Consider the following 21,036-nt stretch of genomic DNA (forward strand, 5'->3'; position numbering starts at 1 on the left):
CTACATATTTTTGTTTTGAAAAATAGAGATTTCCTTTTCATAAAACATGTTCACATATAATAGATTACTGTAACTTTAATAGATATTAGATTTTTAGTTTTAATTTCTAATGTCATAAATCTTAACAAATAAAACCCACACAAAAAAACCTTCAGTTTTTCAATCATTTTAAAAACATAAAAAGGTCCTGAAATCAAAAAGATTGAGAATTGTTATCCTAAGGCAACAATTAATAGATCTGAAAATCCAAAATATCCAGTTCTGGTCCATGGATAAATTAATCCATTTGCTGTCGATCTGTCACGTAACTTATATCATGCCTATCGGATAAACATGAATTTTATAAACATCTAAAATAAAATTTAGGTTCTCTCTTATTAGATGTCTGTCAAGAGATGAATCCAAATACACCTTACTTGTCTGGATGCACATTCAAGGGAAGAAAATTAGCACTTCTGGTTACCTGTCATATCAGATCTATTCTTCCTCGAAGTCATGTTTAAAATGTGGATCACAAGCCTTGTCAGTCTGGATTCCCCACACTTGTTTGGTATCCTCAACTTAATTATTATAAAGCACTTTTCTTTTCATATTAAGATAGTCATGTGGCTGGGGAGTTGTATATGACTGCCTTTAAAATAGAGGCCATAAAACTGGACAAAATGTCTCTGAGTTGGTAAAATACTGGCATTTATTTCTAAGACTAAGCTGTGTGTGCATACCTGCTCAGTCATGTCCGACTCTTTGTGACTCCATGGACTGTAGCCCACCAGGCTCCTCTGTCCTTGGGATTCCCCAGGCAAGAATATTGGGGTGGGGTGCCATTTCCTACTCCAGGGGATCTTGCAGACCCAGAGATCAAACCTGGGTCTCTTATATCATAAATGGGGGGCTGAAGCATTGGAAGACTTTGAATGTTATATTTTGTTCATTAATTTTACAGCTGAAAGTGAAAGTTAAAATCATTCAGGTGTGTCCAACTCTTTGCGACCCCATGAACTATAGTCCACCAGGCTCCTCTGTCCATGGGATTCTCCAGGCAAGAAGACTGGAGTGGGTTGCCATGCTCTCCTCCCAGGGAATCTTCCAGACCCAGGGACTGAATCTGGGTCTCCTACAGTCTGAACCATCAGGGAAGGGAGGCCAGTTGAATTTAATTTGTAATGAGGAGCTGAAACTCATCAGAGAGAGAGAGAGAGAACCAGACAGTTGGCATCCCTAAAAGTAAGGGAGCTTTTTATAACACAAAATATTAAAAATCAGCACAAAGCACAGGAATCAATATAGAATGATATTCCTGAGCCAAAGTAAGATAATTCAGCTGCACCGTTTGTCATATGATCTGCCAATATCCGATGGCCATCAAGAGCCAGACACATTTTTCCATCTGGAGCTTTCACAAAACCTTCATGACACAAACACTGAGCAGTTTCAAACCTCTCTTTGCAAATATGTTCACACCTCCATTTTGATGTAAGCAGGGATCTGCTCCTAGCAGGGAGAAGACATGCATTCACAGATGGGCTTGGAGATGAAAAGGTTGCATAAAAGTACAGCATACAGCTTGGGGGAGAGACACTGTATCTAAGTGGAGTTTATATCAAGAGCTATTTCAGGAGAGTTCCTATAAAGAGCCACTGGTTCTCAGATAAGCCCAGAAAGTTATTACCTTATGAGTATTTATTGAATTTAGCCAGTACTTTTGTTCAAGAAGCTATTTGGGAAGATAGGAATCCGATTTCCGGACTCATCATCCAGTCAAACTGACAAAGGGTGATTCAGAAAGAAGAGTTACAGTGGAAAACCAAGTGGCTTTTCCATTTTGCTTTACCTACTCCTGGCTGAAGCTTACTCACTGGCATTCTCAGGAGGTGGGGAAAAGCCCAATGTGGGTAGAAGCTTCCGCTGCAGGCTTCTAAACTGCTCCCCCCACCCATCCCTGCTCCTGGACTTAGTGCCTTTAAACCAAGTCTTTGAAAAGGAGCAAATAAGTAAAAACTAATTAGGAGAAGAAAAGATGAGCTTGGAGGGATAAAGCCCAAATTCATTACTAGACTGTCTTAATTTAAATAAAATTCAAGTCTCAGGAAATCTTAATATCTACCCAAATTAGTGAGAATTGCAACACCCCCCCTTCCCTGCCATCAAACAATTTAAATAGTTGCAGATGCCAGTCAAAGAAAGACCAGTGTACCTGGTTTTGCCAATGGATGAACTACAACCAGAGATGAGGGCTTCAGCATGCTGCCTGGGAGACGTACGCTATTTTTGCCAATCCTCTTGTTCATCCTTATTATCGATGGCATAGTCCAATCAGAGAACCACACGTGATCCTCAAACACAGCCACGGCAAATGAGTGACCTGGAAGCAGTCAAATCCATTACAAACATCTTGTTTTTATCATAAATATTGTTCAAAGGACAAAGAATACCCAATTCCTACACTAAATCAATTCTTTAATAAGCTATTAAGCAATGTAAGAGACACCCACATCAAGGAGAACCCTCTCGATGAGGAAACCTGTTAGAAGGGGAGCCTGGTGGTACGAAGTCCTAGCAAAGCCTGTTGTCACTCAGCATTCAGAGAGTGAGAGAATGTGAGTGACTGACATAATACCACCAAGAAGAAGGAACCCGGGCAGGAATGTTCCCGTGTTCAGTGATTCTATCACTATTTATAGACTAAACAGCTTTGGGTAAGTTATTTTCCTCCTCTTTGTCTTAGGTTCCTTGTCTTTTTTTTTTTTCCAGAATTTTTTTTTTTTTACTGATTTACATAATGACCAGTAGTGATTTAGAATTGGAACTCCTTTTAATAAAGAACAAGTTGCTGTTAGGACTATATATCTGCCTACCCTGCAAAAATACATTCTTCTTAAGCTAAGTTAGTACCAATTGGAAGCCAACTTTCCCTTTGCAATATTGTGAGCAGTATTTTGACTCTTAACTGAAGCTTAAATGGGAAGATACGGTTTACCAAAAGTAATATAAAGTAATAAGGCATTTTTATTTTCTTAAAAAAAAATTTTTTTTAGGTTCCTTGTCTTTTGAATGGCAGTAATAAGTAGTAGACTAAATTCACCGGTTTTTGTAAAATTTTTTTAAAATCTAAGGTAACTGAATAACAGTCTCCTCAAATTCCCATCTCCAGCACATTTCCATGCATTAAACCCCTACCTCCTTTCCTACTCTAGGACCTTGTTCTGTCAATTACCCCTTTCATTTATTCATTCTCTTCATCTCTCCAACTTCTTTCTTTTAGCTGATTAATATCTCTAGTTCTCTCCATCTTCATTCCCTCATCTCCTTGACCTCTCCTCTTTTCCTCTCTCTCCTACCCTTTGCAGCCAAGTTCTTTGGAAGTCATTTATTATCTGCTGCTTCCATATTCATGGCTCTAATCAACCCCTAAGTGGGCTCTTTCCATCTTACCTCAACTAAACCCACCTCTCCATGCTACTGAAACTGCTCTGATAAAATATTCCAGTGTTTAGTAAGCTGGGAGATGTTTAAATATACTATCTCAAGTGGTTAGAGGCTATGGCTAAGAACCCCTAAGTTTGGAAGCTTTTTATCACTGCACATACAGTCGCATTTCCCAGGCCAGTCGTTTTCACAAATGAGCAATGGATTTGGTGGACTAGGATGAATATCTCCCTCTAGTGGCAGCAAACTCAAATGATTAGTCCTGGTGAAATGAGTCTGCGCCCATCATTATTGATGGAGGCCCTTAAGATTCATTTTGGTATCTAGCCTTTGTTCCAAATAAAGCCATTAATGCAGGAAGGGAACTTTTTACATAACTTTTGTTTTGTTTTGCTTACTGAGATTAAAAAAAATACCTAACACAAAATTGACCCTCTAAACCTAAGACTTAACCCATAGTTTCTGTAGTGTAAAATACATTCACATTGCTGTACAACCAATTTCCAGAATTTTTTTTAATCTTGCAAAACTGAAAATCTATCCTCATTAAACAACTTCTCAGTCCCTACCCAGCCAGTCCTTTGCAAACTCTATATTACTTTCTGTTTCTGTGACTATTCTATTCAATAAATACCTTAAGTTAACAATATTTGTCTTTTGTAACTGGCTTATTTCATTTAGCCAAATGTCCTCGTGGAAATGGCAGCCCACTCCAGTATTCTTGCCTGGAGAATCCTATGGGCAGAGGAGCCTGGCGGGCTACAGTCCATGGGGTTGCAAGAGTTGGACATGACTTAGCAAATAAACAACCTCAAGATTCACCTATGTTGTAGTATGTGTCAGAATTAGCTATAGTTTTTCACCACAAACCCCAAACTAGATACAATCTCTCTAATTTTTTGTCTACAGGAGAGCCACAGTTGTGTGTTAAATTAAGAATGAATTCCTTCAATCTTTAAATGAAAAACCCTGAATCGGTCATTGAGATGCTACCATTTAAAAACCGGCAGGTGGCACTATAATGATGAGAGTGGTTATTTAGATATTTTCATACCAAATTATTTGTATTTGTGAATGTATTTAATAGGAAGTTGCATTGGTCATAAAGTAGAGCAATGAAAATTATTTATAAAATATCTGCTATACTTTTTGGCTTAGAATATGGTGTATTTACATTCTAGTAAGGAATTTCCAAATCCCTTTATATACCGAAGCTATAAATTTACATTTATTTGGGAGATTCATTTTTTAACAATATGTGGCTCCTGACTAGACTCGGTGACTTCACAGGAACCATATTGTACCCTCCACTGTATCTCTACTTCCTACAAGATTCTATAAACATCTGTTGGGTGCACGGATGATAAAGCCTATGATTACATACATGTGAAGTATGTCAATTTTTAAGAAGCTTGGAAGTAGGTAGAATTTTTAATTATATTTATCTTGATCTGTTTAATGTATAATGCTAATGCTAAGTCACTTCAGTCGTGTCTGACTCTGTATGACCCCATAGACGGCAGCCCATCAGGCTCTGCCGTCCCTGGGATTCTCCAGGCAAGAACACTGGAGTGGGTTGCCATTTCCTTCTCCAATGCATGAAAGAGAAAAGTGAAAGTGAAGTCGCTCAGTCGTGTCTGACTCTTAGCGACCCCATGGTCTGGAGCCTATCAGGCTCCTCCATCCATGGGATTTTCCAGGCAAGAGTACTAGAATATAAATCTAGAAATTCATTATCAAAGGGAAAAATTAATACCTTATACAAATTATTAGTTTTGTTAGCTCTTTCCTAGAAGAGAGAGACCGTGTTTTCTCATCTTCTCAACCAACCAGTTTCTAAATTCCTGAAGCATCTTTAACATCTCCCTGGCCTTTATTCTGGCATCCAATCTGTTACTAAATCTTCTGTTTTTCATTCCCAGTGGTTCTTTTTTTCTTAATACTCTAATCCTCCATTCTACTTTTAAATGGCAATGTTCTAGTTCAGGCTTTTATTAACTGTTGCCTGAACAACTGTTGTAACCTCCTAACTCATTCCCTTCTCTCCAAATTCCAATCCAACCCTTGTTACCTAAGTGGCTATCCTGATATACCAATTTTATCAGATACAGTTCCTGCTCAAGAATTATGCAATGGCTCTCCAGTACGTTCAGAATGAATTGTAGTTAACGTATTCTGGCAGGACTACAAAGACCAAATATATACAAAGACCAAATTTTGCAGCCTTATTTCAAATGATAATGTTTTATCAGCATTTATTTACCACATGGTCCAGTTCAAATACTGTCAAAATGAATCCCCCACTGTTACATCATCTCATAACCATCTGTACTTCTAACAGATAGCATAATCTACAGTGTTTCCAAATTATTTATGAAAATACATGACATCCTATGCAAAATCTGAAAATATAATAGAAGGGAAAATTTATTAATCTTTGTACAGAATGGCTAAAGGGAATGTTATCGCTTGTGAAAATGACATTTTATAAAACATAAGAAATGATAACAGCTGAACAAGCTCTTAAGAAACTTTTAAAGTGTTTAATATTTTCATTCTGCTTTTAAGAAATCTTGGCAAAGAGAAATGATAACGCAGCACTGTTTTTTAATCTAATATTCCGGTGTTAAAATAATCTTCATAACTTATAAGCCCCTGGAGAAATCTGTCAGCCTGTTGGTTTCTATTCCTTTCTCACCATGTGTTTAAGGGTATGTGTGTGGGTATGGGGAGGGGGTGGTGAGTGTATGTGAGTGTGTGTGTGTGGGTGTTAACATTCATCAACACTCAATCAAGTTAAAGAAATAACCCATTCCAAAGCCTTACCAGGGCTTCCCCGATGGCTCAGTGGTAAAGAATCCACCTGTCATGCAGAAGCCACAGGAGACACAGGTTCTATCCCTGGGTCAGAAAAATCCCCTGGAGGAGGGCATGGCAACCCACTCCAGTATTCTTGCCTGGAGAATCCCATGGGCAGAGGAGCCTGGTGGGCTATAGTCCATGGGGATGCAGAGTCAAATACAACTGAAGTGACTTAGCATGCATGCGTGCATACTGGCAAAAAGATAATCAAAGCCTTACCTACATCCTTCTGGGCAAGTCTTCGGCATTTAGAGCCATCCAGATTGGACATTTCAATCACAGACTGCTTGGTATCGCACCAATACAACTTGTCAGTTAAGTAATCAACTGCTATTCCACTGGGCCAGACCAGATCCGAGCTAGCTATAACCAGTCGGCCACTGCCTTGAAGAGAAGAACTTTCAATTCGTGGATTAATTCCCATATCAGTCCAGAATAATCTCCTTTAATCAAGAAAACATATAACAAAATTTGCAAGGAAAAAAATTCTTTTCTTCTTTTATTATTAAAAACATCAATGTAAATCGCTTTAGGATAAACTAAAGTGGTACACCAAGGAATACAGACAACATAGCACTGTATGCTGGACAAACAATTTTCATAATCAAAAAAGTATCTTCTCTATGTACAACAGCTTGGACCGAAAATGCTGAATTTAAGCTCTGATAATTAGATAAAGAGGAATTACTCATTTTTAAAAATGTAGTATATCGTATATTACAAATATACAAATACATCAAAAGTTTTTGAGTGCATATTATTAGTATTTTACATTGCAAAAGACAATGGAATCTTGCTAGTCTATCCCTTGGCTATACATATGTAAAATTCACTGGTTATGCAAAGTTACAACATAAAGGGAAGAGCATATTTATCGATCATCCAGTTTTATATGATAAACTTGGTTAGCTTGGTCAGTTTTAAGTTCTGTGAGTCAGGTGCTGAGAGTCTTTTGAGTTCAATATGGTTCAATATCTTTTCACTGTTCTAATCACATGGCTAGCTCCAAATTAATGATATATTTTCTATCAGTTTACTATTTTCTATAGACCATCATAACATTCTCATTATAGATAAAATAGTGTTGGTTTTTATCTTCAAGTTTTAACTAGGAAGGACTGTTTATTCTCTTAATTCTCTAAACATAAACCAATGGCACCCCACTCCAGTACTCTTTCCTGGAAAATCCCATGGAAGGAGGAGCCTGGTGGGCTGCAGTCCATGGGGTTGCTAAGAGTCGGGCACAACTGAGCGACTTCACTTTCACTTTTCACTTTCATGCATTGGAGAAGGAAATGGCAACCCACTCCAGTGTTCTTGCCTGGAGAATCCCAGGGACGGGGGAGCCTCGTGGGCTGCCGTCTATGGGGTCGAACAGAGTCGGACACGACTGAAGCAACTTAGCAGCAGTAGCAGCAGCAGCACAATTAACAACTAGAGCCTTCTAATCTTTCACAATTTCTCTTTCCTCTTCTCTAAATCTAGGACTGACCTATCACTGCAACTCATGATTTTTCTGAAGAGAATTCATAAGCTGTGCAATCCAAATATCATCCTCTCAGGGAATAGTATAGTTTTTAAAGAAAGTACAGAGTGTAGTGGGCTTATGCCTCATTGATTAATGAATCACACCCATTTCTTTTCAAAAAGAAATTGAATTTGCTTAAAATTTTCTAAACAATAAAATTTTATAGAAGAAAAGTAAATCAAAAGACATTAAAAAGAGGAGGAAGTCATGCTAGCCATATAATTTCCAAACATTTGAACACATCTCATGGATTTTCTTGGTTTCTGATTCCACTGATTACCTGAGATCTTAAGACAAATTTTGGACACTAGCACATCAAACATGAAGTGTTCTATGATCTCTGCAAAAAAAGGGCCTTAGTTTCACAATTACTTACTTGGCCATTGGATGAACAGCATTCCTCGTGGCTGAGAGATGCCCTCCTTAATGATTATTTCACAATACTTTCCATTTAAATCACTCCCTTCAATGAGAGATTTCCTAAAATGCATGTAAAGGGGCTTGTTACACCAACTTTACTTTTTAAACAAAAATACTTTCCCTGTTGCTTACTGAAGAGCAAAATAGGCATTCTAAACTACCCTATCACACACGCGCACAAGTACATACACATTCTCACACATGAGTCAGGAGAAACACTCTCATAGTCTGTTTTTTTTTTTTTTTTTTTTTAAACACAATGTTTTCATTAGTTTCTCAATATTTAACCCACTTTATTAAAATACGCAGTGAAAGGTAAGGTAAGAGGGGCTATGTCAGTGGCCCGAAAAGGTTAAAGCCAGGATGTGTAAATAAATACCACCATTCCTTTCTCTTCACAACTTTCCAGCTCCTGCTGAAACCAGTAAGAGCCAGAGGAACCACCAGCCTCTGGCCACAGACCCCAGGGAGCAGGGAGAGCAGATCTCTCAGGGCCCCAGAGTCAGCCAACACAAGGACAGGTAGGGGAGTGTTACATTGACTTTAATTTTCTTCCGTGTGATTCTAAGACAAATGGGAGAATTGAAATATTATTTGCTACCCTTCACATTAAAAAATGATAACAACTCTTTGGAATCTGGCTGGGGAGAAAACTTTTGTTTTCTAAGTTTTCCATTTGCCAAACAAATCTCTATTATCAAATAAATATTTACGAAGCACCTAATGTTTGCCAGGGATTGCCCTAAGCATTGGAGACACAGTAGTATACAAAACCCAGCTCTGTCCTTAAAGAGCTTAAAGATCCACAGAAGAGTGAGGGGGAGGGAGGGGGCCAGGAGGGAGGCCAGGAGGGAAGAGAAAAAGAGAAAGAGGGAATTATATTTCGGAATGTGTAAGAATGCAACTGACAGAGAGGGAAGTAAGTCAGAAAGAGAAAAACAGATATGATACGTTGTGCTTAGTTGCTCAGTTGTGTCTGATTTTTTGCAACCCCATGGGCTGCAGCATGCCAGGCTCCTCTGCTCATGGGGATTCTCCAGGCAAGAATACTGGAGTGGGTTGTCATTCCCTTCTTCAGGGGATCTTTCCAATCCAGGGATCAAACCCAAGTCTCCCGCATTGCAGGCAGATTCTTTATCATCTGAGCCAGCAAGGAAGCCCAAATATTGTGTATTAGTGCATATATATGGAATCTAGAAAGATGGTACTGATGAACCTATATACAGGGGAAGAACAGAGACACAGACACAGAGAACAGACTTGTGGACAAAGAGGGGGAAGGAGAGGGTGGGCCAAATCAAGAGAGTGACATTGACATGTATACATTCAGTTCAGTTCAGTCGCTCAGTCGTGTCCGACTCTTTGCGACCCCATGAATTGCAGCACGCCAGGACTCCCTGTCCATCACCAACTCCCTGAGTCCACCCAAACTCATGTCCATTGAGTCGGTGATGCCATCAAACCATCTCATCCTCTGTCATCCCCTTCTCCTCCTGCCCTCAATCTTTCCCAGCATCAGGGTCTTTTCAAATGAGTCAGCCCTTCACATCAGGTGGCCAAAGTATTGGAGTTTCAGCTTCAACATCATTAACATGTGTAAAATAGCTAGCTAGTGGGATGTTGCTATGTAGCAGAGGGAGCTCAGCCTGGTGCTCTGTGACAACCTCAAAGGGTGGGATAGGGTGGGAGATGGGAGGGAGTCTCAAGAGGGAAGGGACATGTGTACACGTATGGCTGATTCATGCTGCTGTGTGGCAGAAATCTATGCAACATTGTAAAGCAATTATTCTACAATTAAAAATAAACAAAAACAAAACAAGCAAACAAAAAAGAATGCAGCTGGCAGATTCAGGGCCATGGCTTGGAGGGCACCATGAGCCCCAGCAGCTCCCTGAAACAGGCAGGATCACAAACAGAAGGGATAAAAAAGAAACTCCCTTCCCTTCCATGTGAGGCCTGCTTGCCCAGTTTCCCCACTGCAACCTAGAAAGTACAGCTATATTTCATTCAATAAGCATCTGGAAAGGCCTAGCCCTTGTTCTTCCGGGCAGTGTGTGCACACAACAGACCTGCCCAGAAACAGAGGGGCAGGATCATTCCCTCCTCCCTGTCCTACAGAACAAACGCTAAGGAGATCTTCTCCAGGTGGCTTGCTCGAGTGCCCTTTCTAGACAGGGGAAGGGGCTTGATTTCTTCTTCCTCACATGCCATATGCAAGAGGGAGGCAAAGATAACACTGGCTCAGGGCCTGGGCTGGGGCAAGTACGCTTTGCAAACTATCAGCTTAGGGCAGTGGATAGTTGGAAATTATTTGTACTGCAGTGCCACTTTATTCCTAGGTGAAGGGGTTGTAGGAAGGGCACTGCTAGGCGGAAGGCATTTTTGAACTCAATGTGTCAACTTCACTCAGGTACAGCTGTCACTGTGCCTGTGCCCTTGGCAGGAGGCAAGGAACTCTGAAGCCACTTGCTTGTGACCAGAGGAGACACAGGTGTCAGTTCTGACCTCATTGTTTTACCATCTCCAAATTCTCACTATTTTGAGCAGGAGTGAGGGGGTGAGAATTGATCCAGATGTAAGCTCCTGACTCTGGAGCTGTCTCAGGCAGGACGGCTGGTATTTGCTCTCAAAGCTCCCCAAGGGGGTCACCCAAAACACACTTCTGCTTGATTCAGCCAGAAAGCACATCTTGAACTCCAGTGTTGGTCATGAGAAAGCAAAGACAAGGACGAACATTTGGGTTCACATGCGTTCAAGCATAACCCTCAATCGAGTGGAACATCTTTCTTTTTAGAGTCGTTGTCTAATTAGTCTCAACGCCACCACTGGGATCCTCTAAACCAAAGGCCCCCAACCTTTAGGATCTACGGCCTGATGATCTGCGGCAGAGCTGATCTAACAGTAATAGAAATAAAGTGCACAATAACTGTAATGTACTTGAATCATTCCAGAAGCATCCTTCCACCCCTGGTCCATGGAAAAATTGTCTTCCACGAAACTGGTCCTTGGTACCAAAAAGGTTGGGGACGCTGACCTAAATCCACCCTGTTTCCAGGGCAAGAGCTGTCCATCCAGAACTCTAGAAGAGTGATTTTCTTACCTTATAGTGGTTTTTGTCGACTCAAAAAGATGAGCAAACAGATACTTTGTTTTCTTCCTCATTCTTTTTACTAAGGATCTGACTTTAGGAATCGGGACCCCTTATCACGAAATAATAACATTGCCAGGGGAATTACCAACTTCCTTCCTTCCTACAGTTAGATGTTAATATGAATCTGTCTTCTCCTAAGCCAATATAAACCATAAGCATTCATTCTGCTTTTTTTTTTACTTGGTTAAGAGTTACTATATAATCTAATACCACAAGCTAGGAATCCCAGTTATTTAAATCAAATTTCTAGCTAATATCAAGGTTTTCAAACTATAAACCTCTCATTTCCAGACAAATTAAAGGTTTTCTCTTAGCAGCTGCCTTTAGAGAGAAGAGGACTTGAGAAGGGCTTGTTATTACTCAAGTCAATGAACTAGGGAATTTGAGGTCTGATACTCCAAGATAGGGTGGTGCTTGTCTATCTCCTGAAGGCACTGCCTTGGCAGTAGGTACTACAGTACTATTAATCAAACACGTAAAATTAGAGGTGCCATGAGGATGTGAGAAACGCGAGGAGACCCAGCATCCTTAGAGAGTCCAAAAGTGGCTGACATCTGCTGTCCTGATCAACGTTTCCGAGAACAGCCGTGTACAAGCTCTGTCATTATGCACAGGTAACATTTTAAATGTCCTTTTAAGTAGGTTCAAAACACAGAAGACCATTATTATGATTTTTATCATTATTACAACTGAAGTTGATTTTCACTTGTTATAGGACGCTGGGTCGAGCACGTTTAATCAACCCTGGTTGTTGGAGGCAGCATGTACCTATGATTATTAAAAACATAAGTTTCGGAAATGGTCACCCTTGAGTTCAAATTCCAGATCCAATACTTGCTGGCTGCTTGACCTTGGGAAAGTTGTTTTACCTCTCTGATTCTCAATTTTTTTAATGTTTAAGTTGGGGATATGAAAACTTATCTTTTGGGGTGTCAATATGGATACGAAGCTCTTAGTGCAGTATCTGGTGCATTTCAGTTATTCAATAAAGGAATAAATACAAAAAGAATAATGAAATGGGATGAAGGTATGGCTAAATGAATAAGCAAATAAGTGAACAAATTAACTAAAATATACTCGGTCTGGACAGAAATACCGTATTATTCATAACTGAGCACCACATCATACATCTGGCTCATTTTTAAAAGCCCGTTTATTTCCCATGGGTTATCCAGGCCAAAAGAGATTTTCTGGGACATGGAAAACCTGCCCTTAAGCATTTAAACCCAGTCCCTGGGACTTCTTCCTCTGTGTTGGGACCACTGGTTGAGATGAAATCCCAGCTCATTCTCTGTTTTACTTTAATGTGGTTGCGGAGGTGCCAGAGGTTTGAGTTGGGCGCCAGGTCGCTCCATAGCTTTAAGATCCTCTGAGACAGTGTCCCAGAGCCTAGAGTCTCTAAGACTCTCCCGTGAGGTATTGTGATTGGCTCTTTCTCACTCAGAAGCAGGAAGTAGACTCTCATTAGCAAACACAAGAGATGCAGCCACTTCTTTCCTCTCCCTCCTCCCCACCCCAACTGTTCCTGGGGCTCACGCAGGACACACACACACACACTCAAGTGCAGCAATGCTTCCTGCAGCCCCAAGAGCACTGTGCCCAGAGGGCAGACACACCACAGCTTCTCTCTGGTCCTGCTGTCTCCCAGCAAAGAGAAAACACACCATCTCTCCCCGCTGAAGAGGACTTTCCTCCCAACTCCAGCATGAACTACTTGCTCCCTCCTTCACACTCATTTAAAAGAGCCAACATGTGGGTTTGAATAAATCACTTAGCTTTATGAGGTTTAGTTTCCACTGCCCCGCAACCCATAAAATGAAGGGGAAGTTGATCCCTGAAACCTCTTCTAGAGCCCCCTCTGGGAGTACCCACCTTCATTTGGCAATTATTTATGCATGACCTCATGACATTTTTTGTACTGAGATTCAGACCAAGGGTTTGCATTACTTTTTCCTGTGTATATGCCCTTTGTCTCCCTGGCTACACTAAGCTGACCGGAAACATGGAGCTCCTCATGCTCCTGTGTATCTTCCCTGCCACCTAGGTAACAGCTGACCCATAGCAAATCCTCAGAAAAAGCGTGCGGATTGTATCCAGACAGGCTTTGCGTTTCTCTGATTACAACAGCCTGAAGTGCCAAAACACACGCTGCTTTCTTGGTCCTCAACATTCACCCTAATGAAAGATACAATCTTGATGAAAGTAAGAAGGTCCTGCTTGGTGGTGGGGAGCGGAGGAAGGGACTGTGGACAGCACTGGGGGCATCTTCCTCTGATGCCAGTCAGGGGACCAGCAATATCTTCCTGTTTTCCAAGTGAAGGATGAGGCCAACTGTACTACATATCCCATCACTCCCATGCCATGTGACTTAGCAACAAAAGAGGAAACATACCCTCTGTCTGTCCAGTAGAGTTTATGGCCAATCCAGTCAACAGCAAGAACTTCTGGTAAACCTACTTCTTCCTCGATAAGCCTTCTCGCTGGGAAGCATCCATATTAGCTCTTTCTATCCACTTCAGGACTGTATGGGCAAAGTATATCAACGAAAAAGAACACAGGCATACAGTCTGATATGTTTAAAAACGTAACATGGAATATATACAAACAGGGTTAGTACATCTTTGTATCATACAGTATAATCATTCAGAGGTTGGCTTTGGAGATAGATGCACCTGGAACTGAACTCTCTCTCTGCTGCTTCCCAGATGTGTATAATCTTAAGTAAATTACTCAGTGTCTCAGAAGCTCAGCTTCCTTATGGGCACAATGGGAATAATGCTATCAAGTGCAAATGCAAAAAAGCAAAATGGCTGTCTGGGGAGGCCTTACAAATAGCTGTGAAAAGAAGAGAAGCGAAAAGCAAAGGAGAAAAGGAAAGACATAAACATTTGAATGCAGAGTTCCAAAGAATAGCAAGAAGAGATAAGAAAGCCTTCTTCAGTGATCAATGCAAAGAAATAGAGGAAAACAACAGAATGGGAAAGACTAGGGATCTCTTCAAGAAAATTAGAGATACCAAGGGAACATTTCATGCAAAGATGAGCTCGATAAAGGAAAGAAATGGTATGGACCTAACAGAAGCAGAAGATATTAAGAAGTGGTGGCAAGAATACACAGAAGAACTGTACAAAAAAGATCTTCATGACCCAGATAATCACGATGGTGTGATCACTCACCTAGAGCCAGACATCCTGGAATGTGAAGTCAAGTGGGCTTTAGAAAGCATCACTACGAACAAAGCTAGTGGAGGTGATGGAATTTCAGTTGAGCTATTCCAAATCCTGAAAGATGATGCTGTGAAAGTGCTGCACTCAATATGCCAGCAAATTTGGAAAACTCAGCAGTGGCCACAGGACTGGAAAAGGGCAGTTTTCATTCCAATCCCAAAGAAAGGCAATGTCAAAGAATGCTCAAACTACCGCACAATTGCACTCATCTCACACCCTAGTAAAGTAATGCTCAAAATTCTCCAAGCCAGGCTTCAGCAATATGTGAATCGTGAAGTTCCTGATGTTCAAGCTGGTTTTAGAAAGGGCAGAGGAACCAGAGATCAAATTGCCAACATCCGCTGGTTCATGGAAAAAGCAAGAGAGTTCCAGAAAAGCATCTATTTCTGCTTTATTGACTATGCCAAAGCCTTTGACTGTGTGGATCACAATAAACTGTGGACAATTTTGAAAGAGATGCGAATACCAGACCACCTGATCTGCCTCTTGAGAAATCTGTATGCAGGTCAGGAAGCAACAGTTAGAACTGAACATGGAACAACAGACTGGTTCCAAATAGGAAAAGGAGTACGTCAAGGCTGTATATTGTCACCCTGTTTATTTAACTTATATGCAGAGTACATCATGAGAAACACTGGGCTGGAAGAAGCACAGGCTGGAATCAAGATTGCCAGGAGAAATATCAATCACCTCAGATATGCAGATGACACCACCCTTATGGCAGAAAGTGAAGAGGAACTCAAAAGCCTCTTGATGAAAGTAGAAGTGGAGAGTGAAAAAGTTGGCTTAAAGCTCAACATTCAGAAAACGAAGATCATGGCATCCGGTCCCACCACTTCATGGGAAATAGATGGGGAAACAGTGTCAGACTTTATTTTTCTGGGTTCCAAAATCAGTGCAGATGGTGACTGCAGCCATGAAATTAAAAGACGCTTACTCCTTGGAAGGAAAGTTATGACCAACCCAGATAGCATATTCAAAAGCAGAGACATTACTTTGCCAACAAAGGTCCGTCTAGTCAAGGCTATGGTTTTTCCTGTGGTCATGTATGGATGTGAGAGTTAGACTGTGAAGAAGGCTGAGCGCTGAAGAATTGATGCTTTTGAACTGTGGTGTTGGAGAAGACTCTTAAGAGTTCCTTGGACTGCAAGGAGATCCAACCAGTCCATTCTGAAGAAGATCAGCCCTGGGATTTCTTTGGAAGAAATGATGCTAAAGCTGAAACTCCAGTACTTTGGCCACCTGATACGAAGAGTTGACTCATTGGAAAAGACTCTGATGGTGGGAGGGACTGGGGGCAAGAGGAGAAGGGGACAACAGAGGATGAGATGGCTGGATGGCATCACTGACTCGATGAACGTGAGTCTGGGTGAACTCCGGGAGTTGGTGATGGACAGGGAGGCCTGGTGTGCTGCGATTCATGGGGTTGCAAAGAGTCGGACACGACTGAGCGACTGATCTGATCTGATCTGATACATATATATATTCCAGGTAATTTGCTCATCTTTGATCACTGGTCAATAACAAAGCCTTCATATTTAAACTCTAATGGCTGCTACAGCCTGAAAGGGAGCAAAGATGAGCAGTTTAATGGGGGCTGTAAGCTGAGCTTTATCTTCCACGGCTTGATCCATAGGACTCCACTCCACTGCAAGTCAGGGCACAAGGCTTCATGTACCTGTTTGGCATTTATTTGTTTGATCACCTTGGTTAAATCATTTTACTTATTTATATATTTTTTAAATTGAAGTATAGCTGATGTATGATATTATATGTTGCATGTATATAATATAGTGATTCACCATTTTTAAAGTTTATGTTCCATTTATAGTTATTATAAAATACTGGCTATATTCCCTGTGTTGTACAGTATATCCTGTAGCTTATTTTACATGCTACATAATAGTTTAAACCTCTTAATTCCCTTCCCCTATATTGCCCCTCCCCACTTCCCTCTCCCTTCTGGTAACCACTAGTTTGTTGTTTTATATCTGTGAGCTTGCCTCTTCTTTGTTATATTCATTAGTTTGTTGTATTTTTTTAGATTCCACATACAAGTTATATCATGTAGTATTTTTCTTCCTCTGTCTGGCTTATTTGACTTAGCATAATACCCTCCATATCCATCCATGTTGTTGCAAATGGCAAATTTTCATTTTTTATGGCTTATTAGTATTACATTGTTTTATATATTTATACTACGTCTTTATTCATTTATCGGCCGATGGATACTTAGTTGCTTCCATATCTTGGCAATTGTAAATAATGCTGCAATGAACATTGGGGTGCCTGTATATTTTTGAATTAGTGTTTTTGTTTTTTTCTGATATATACCCAGGAGTGGAATTGCTGGGTTATATTGCTGGGTTTCACTGACTCGATGGATGTGAGTCTCAGTGAACTCCGGGAGTTGGTGATGGACAGGGAGGCCTGGCGTGCTGCAATTCATGGGGTCGCAAAGAGTCGGACACGACTGAGTGACTGATATGATCTGATCTGATCTGATTGCTGGGTTTATTTTTAGTTTATTGAGAACTCTCCATACTGTTTTCCACAGTGGTTGTACCAATTTACATTCCCAATAACAGTGTGCATGGTTAAGTCATTTAATCTCAATTTTCTCAGCTATAAAAATGAAAAAATCAGATCAGATATTTGCTAAAGTTCCTTTCATCTCTAACAATATATAATTTCATTTTAAATAATCAATTTGTTCAACAGAACATACCCTGCAAGTACAAAGTTCCTTTTCAGTTTAGTATGCAGACTATCAAACAGGTACAAGAATAAAAAATTGCTGAGTGGCTGACAATTTAATGATAGCATATGTAGAACATTAACGGTGAATACATATATATAGATAAGATCAGATCAGATCAGATCAGTCGCTCAGTCATGTCCGACTCTTTGCGACCCCATGAATCGCAGCACACCAGGCCTCCCTGTCCATCACCAACTCCCGGAGTTCACTCAGACTCATGTCCATCAAGTCAGTGATGCCATCCAGCCATCTCATCCTCTGTTGTCCCCTTCTCCTCTTGCCCCCAATCCCTCCCACCATCTAAGTCTTTTCCAATGAGTCAACTCTTTGCATGAGGTGGCCAAAGTACTGGAGTTTCAGCTTTAGCATCATTCCTTCCAAAGAAATCCCAGGGCTGATCTTCTTCAGAATGGGCTGGTTGGATCTCCTTGCAGTCCAAGGGACTCTCAAGAGTCTTCTCCAACACCACACTTCAAAAGCATCAATTCTTCAGTGCTCAGCCTTCTTCACAGTCTAACTCTCACATCCATACATGACCACAGGAAAAACCATAGCCTTGACTAGACGGACCTTTGTTGGCAAAGTAATGTCTCTGCTTTTGAATATGCTATCTGGGTTGGTCATAACTTTCCTTCCAAGGAGTAAGCGTCTTTTAATGTCATGGCTGCAGTCACCATCTGCACTGATTTTGGAACCCAGAAAAATAAAGTCTGACACTGTTTCCACTGTTTCCCCATCTATTTCCCATGAAGTGGTGGGACCGGATGCCATGATCTTCGTTTTCTGAGTGTTGAGCTTTAAGCCAACTTTTTCATTCTCCACTTTCACTTTCATCAAGAGGCTTTTGAGTTCCTCTTCACTTTCTGCCATAAGGGTGGTGTCATCTGCATATCTGAGGTGATTGATATTTCTCCTGGCAATCTTGATTCCAGCTTGTGCTTCTTCCAGCCCAGTGTTTCTCATGATGTACTCTGCATATAAGTTAAAAAAACAGGGTGACAATATACAGCCTTGATGTACTCCTTTTCCTATTTGGAACCAGTCTGTTGTTCCATGGCCAGTTCTAACTGTTGCTTCCTGACCTGCATACAGATTTCTCAAGAGGCAGATCAGGTGGTCTGGTATTCCCATCTCTTTCAGAATTTTCCACAGTTTATTGTGATCCACATAGTCATAGGCTTTGGCATAGTCAATAAAGCAGAAATAGATGCTTTTCTGGAACTCTCTTGCTTTTTCCATGAACCAGCGGATGTTGGCAATTTGATCTCTGGTTCCTCTGCCCTTTCTAAAACCAGCTTGAACATCAGGAAGTTCACGGTCACATATTGCTGAAGCCTGGCTTGGAGAATTTTGAGCATTACTTTACTAGCGTGTGAGATGAGTGCAATTGTGCAGTAGTTTGAGCATTCTTTGGCATTGCCTTTCTTTGGGATTGGAATGAAAACTGCCCTTTTCCAGTCCTGTGGCCACTGCTGAGTTTTCCAAATTTGCTGGCATATTGAGTGCAGCACTTTCACAGCATCATCTTTCAGGATTTGGAATAGCTCAACTGAAATTCCATCACCTCCACTAGCTTTGTTCGTAGTGATGCTTTCTAAAGCCCATTTGACTTCACATTCCAGGATGTCTGGCTCTAGGTGAGTGATCACACCATCGTGATTATCTGGGTCATGAAGATCTTTTTTGTACAGTTCCTCTGTGTATTCTTGCCATCTCTTTTTAATATCTTCTGCTTCTGTTAGGTCCATACCATTTCTTTCCTTTATCGAGCCCATCTTTGCATGAAATGTTCCCTTGGTATCTCTAATTTTCTTGAAGAGATCTCTAGTCTTTCCCATTCTGTTTTTTTCCTCTATTTCTTTGCACTGATCACTGAAGAAGGCTTTCTTATCTCTTCTTGCTATTCTTTGGAACTCTGCATTCAGATGTTTATATCTTTCCTTTTCTCCTTTGCTTTTCGCTTCTCTTCTTTTCACAGCTATTTGTAAGACCTCCCCAGACAGCCATTTTGATTTAATTTTATTTTATTTTTAAACCTGAAACACTGTATTAGTTTTGCCAAACATCAAAACGAATCCGCCACAGGTATACATGTGCTTCCCATCCTGAACCCTCCTCCCTCCTCCCTCCTCCCTCCCCACACCATCCCTCTGGGTCATCCCAGTGCACCAGCCCCAAGCATCCAGTATCATGCATCGAACCTGGACTGGCAACACGTTTCATACATGATATTACACATGTTTCAATGCCATTCTCCCAAATCTTCCCACCCTCTCCCTTTCCAACAGAGTCCATAAGACTGTTCTATACATCAGTGTCTCTTTTGCTGTCTCGTACACAGGGTTATTGTTACCATCTTTCTAAATTCCATATATATGCATTAGTATACTGTATTGGTGTTTTTCTTTCTGGCTTACTTCACTCTGTATAATAGGCTCCAGTTCCATCCACCTCATTAGAACTGATTCAAATGTGTTCTTTTTAATGGCTGAGCAATACTCCATTGTGTATATGTACCACTGCTTTCTTATCCATTCATCTGCTGATGGACATCTAGGTTGCTTCCATGTCCTGGCTATTATAAACAGTGCTGCGATGAACATTGGGGTACACGTGTCTCTTTCCCTTCTGGTTTCCTCAGTGTGCATGCCCAGCAGTGGGATTGCTGGATCATAAGGGAGTTCTATTTCCAGTTTTTAAAGGAATCTCCATACTGTTCTCCATAGTGGCTGTACTAGTTTGCATTCCCACCAACAGTGTAAGAGGGTTCCTTTGTCTCCACACCCTCTCCAGCATTTATTGCTTGTAGACTTTTGGATCGCAGCCATTCTGACTGGTGTGAAATGTACCTCATAGTGGTTTTGATTTTCATTTGTCTGATAATGAGTGATGTTGAGCATCTTTTCATGTGTCTGTTAGCCATCTGTATGTCTTCTTTGGAGAAATGTCTATTTAGTTCTTTGGCCCATTTTTTGATTGGGTCATTTATTTTTCTGGAGTTGAGCTGTAGGAGTTGCTTGTATATTTTTGAGATTAGTTGTTTGTCAGTTGCTTCATTTGCTATTATTTTCTCCCATTCTGAAGGCTGTCTTTTCACCTTGCTAATAGTTTCCTTTGATGTGCAGAAGCTTTTAAGGTTAATTAGGTCCCATTTGTTTATTTTTGCTTTTATTTCCAATATTCTGGGAGGTGGGTCATAGAAGATCCTGCTGTGATGTATGTCAGAGAGTGTTTTGCCTATGTTCTCCTCTAGGAGTTTTACAGTTTCTGGTCTTACGTTTAGATCTTTAATCCATTTTGAGTTTATTTTTGTGTATGGTGTTAGAAAGTGTTCTAGTTTCATTCTTTTACAAGTGGTTGACCAGATTTCCCAGCACCACTTGTTAAAGAGATTGTCTTTAATCCATTGTATATTCTTGCCTCCTTTGTCAAAGATAAGGTGTCCATATGTGCGTGGATTTATCTCTGGGCTTTCTATTTTGTTCCATTGATCTATATTTCTGTCTTTGTGCCAGTACCATACTGTCTTGATAACTGTGGCTTTGTAGTAGAGCCTGAAGTCAGGTAGGTTGATTCCTCCAGTTCCATTCTTCTTTCTCAAGATCGCTTTGGCTAGTCGAGGTTTTTTGTATTTCCATACAAATTGTGAAATTATTTGTTC

General features: G+C 40.6%; 1 protein-coding gene across 1 annotated transcript in view; it reads right to left on the reverse strand.

Moving 5' to 3' along the window:
• Positions 1-21,036, reverse strand: part of EGF (epidermal growth factor) — a 102,789-nt gene that overhangs the window by 26,427 nt on the left and 55,326 nt on the right. The window contains 8 exon segments of the mRNA XM_045166310.1: positions 1,328-1,462; positions 1,465-1,491; positions 2,195-2,362; positions 6,508-6,731; positions 8,193-8,217; positions 8,220-8,296; positions 13,780-13,864; positions 13,867-13,954. Of these exon segments, the coding sequence (XP_045022245.1) occupies positions 1,328-1,462; positions 1,465-1,491; positions 2,195-2,362; positions 6,508-6,731; positions 8,193-8,217; positions 8,220-8,296; positions 13,780-13,864; positions 13,867-13,954 (829 nt within the window).

Source organism: Bubalus bubalis, chromosome 7 (genome assembly GCF_019923935.1).
Source record: "Bubalus bubalis isolate 160015118507 breed Murrah chromosome 7, NDDB_SH_1, whole genome shotgun sequence".
In the NCBI taxonomy this organism is placed as follows: domain Eukaryota; kingdom Metazoa; phylum Chordata; class Mammalia; order Artiodactyla; family Bovidae; genus Bubalus; species Bubalus bubalis.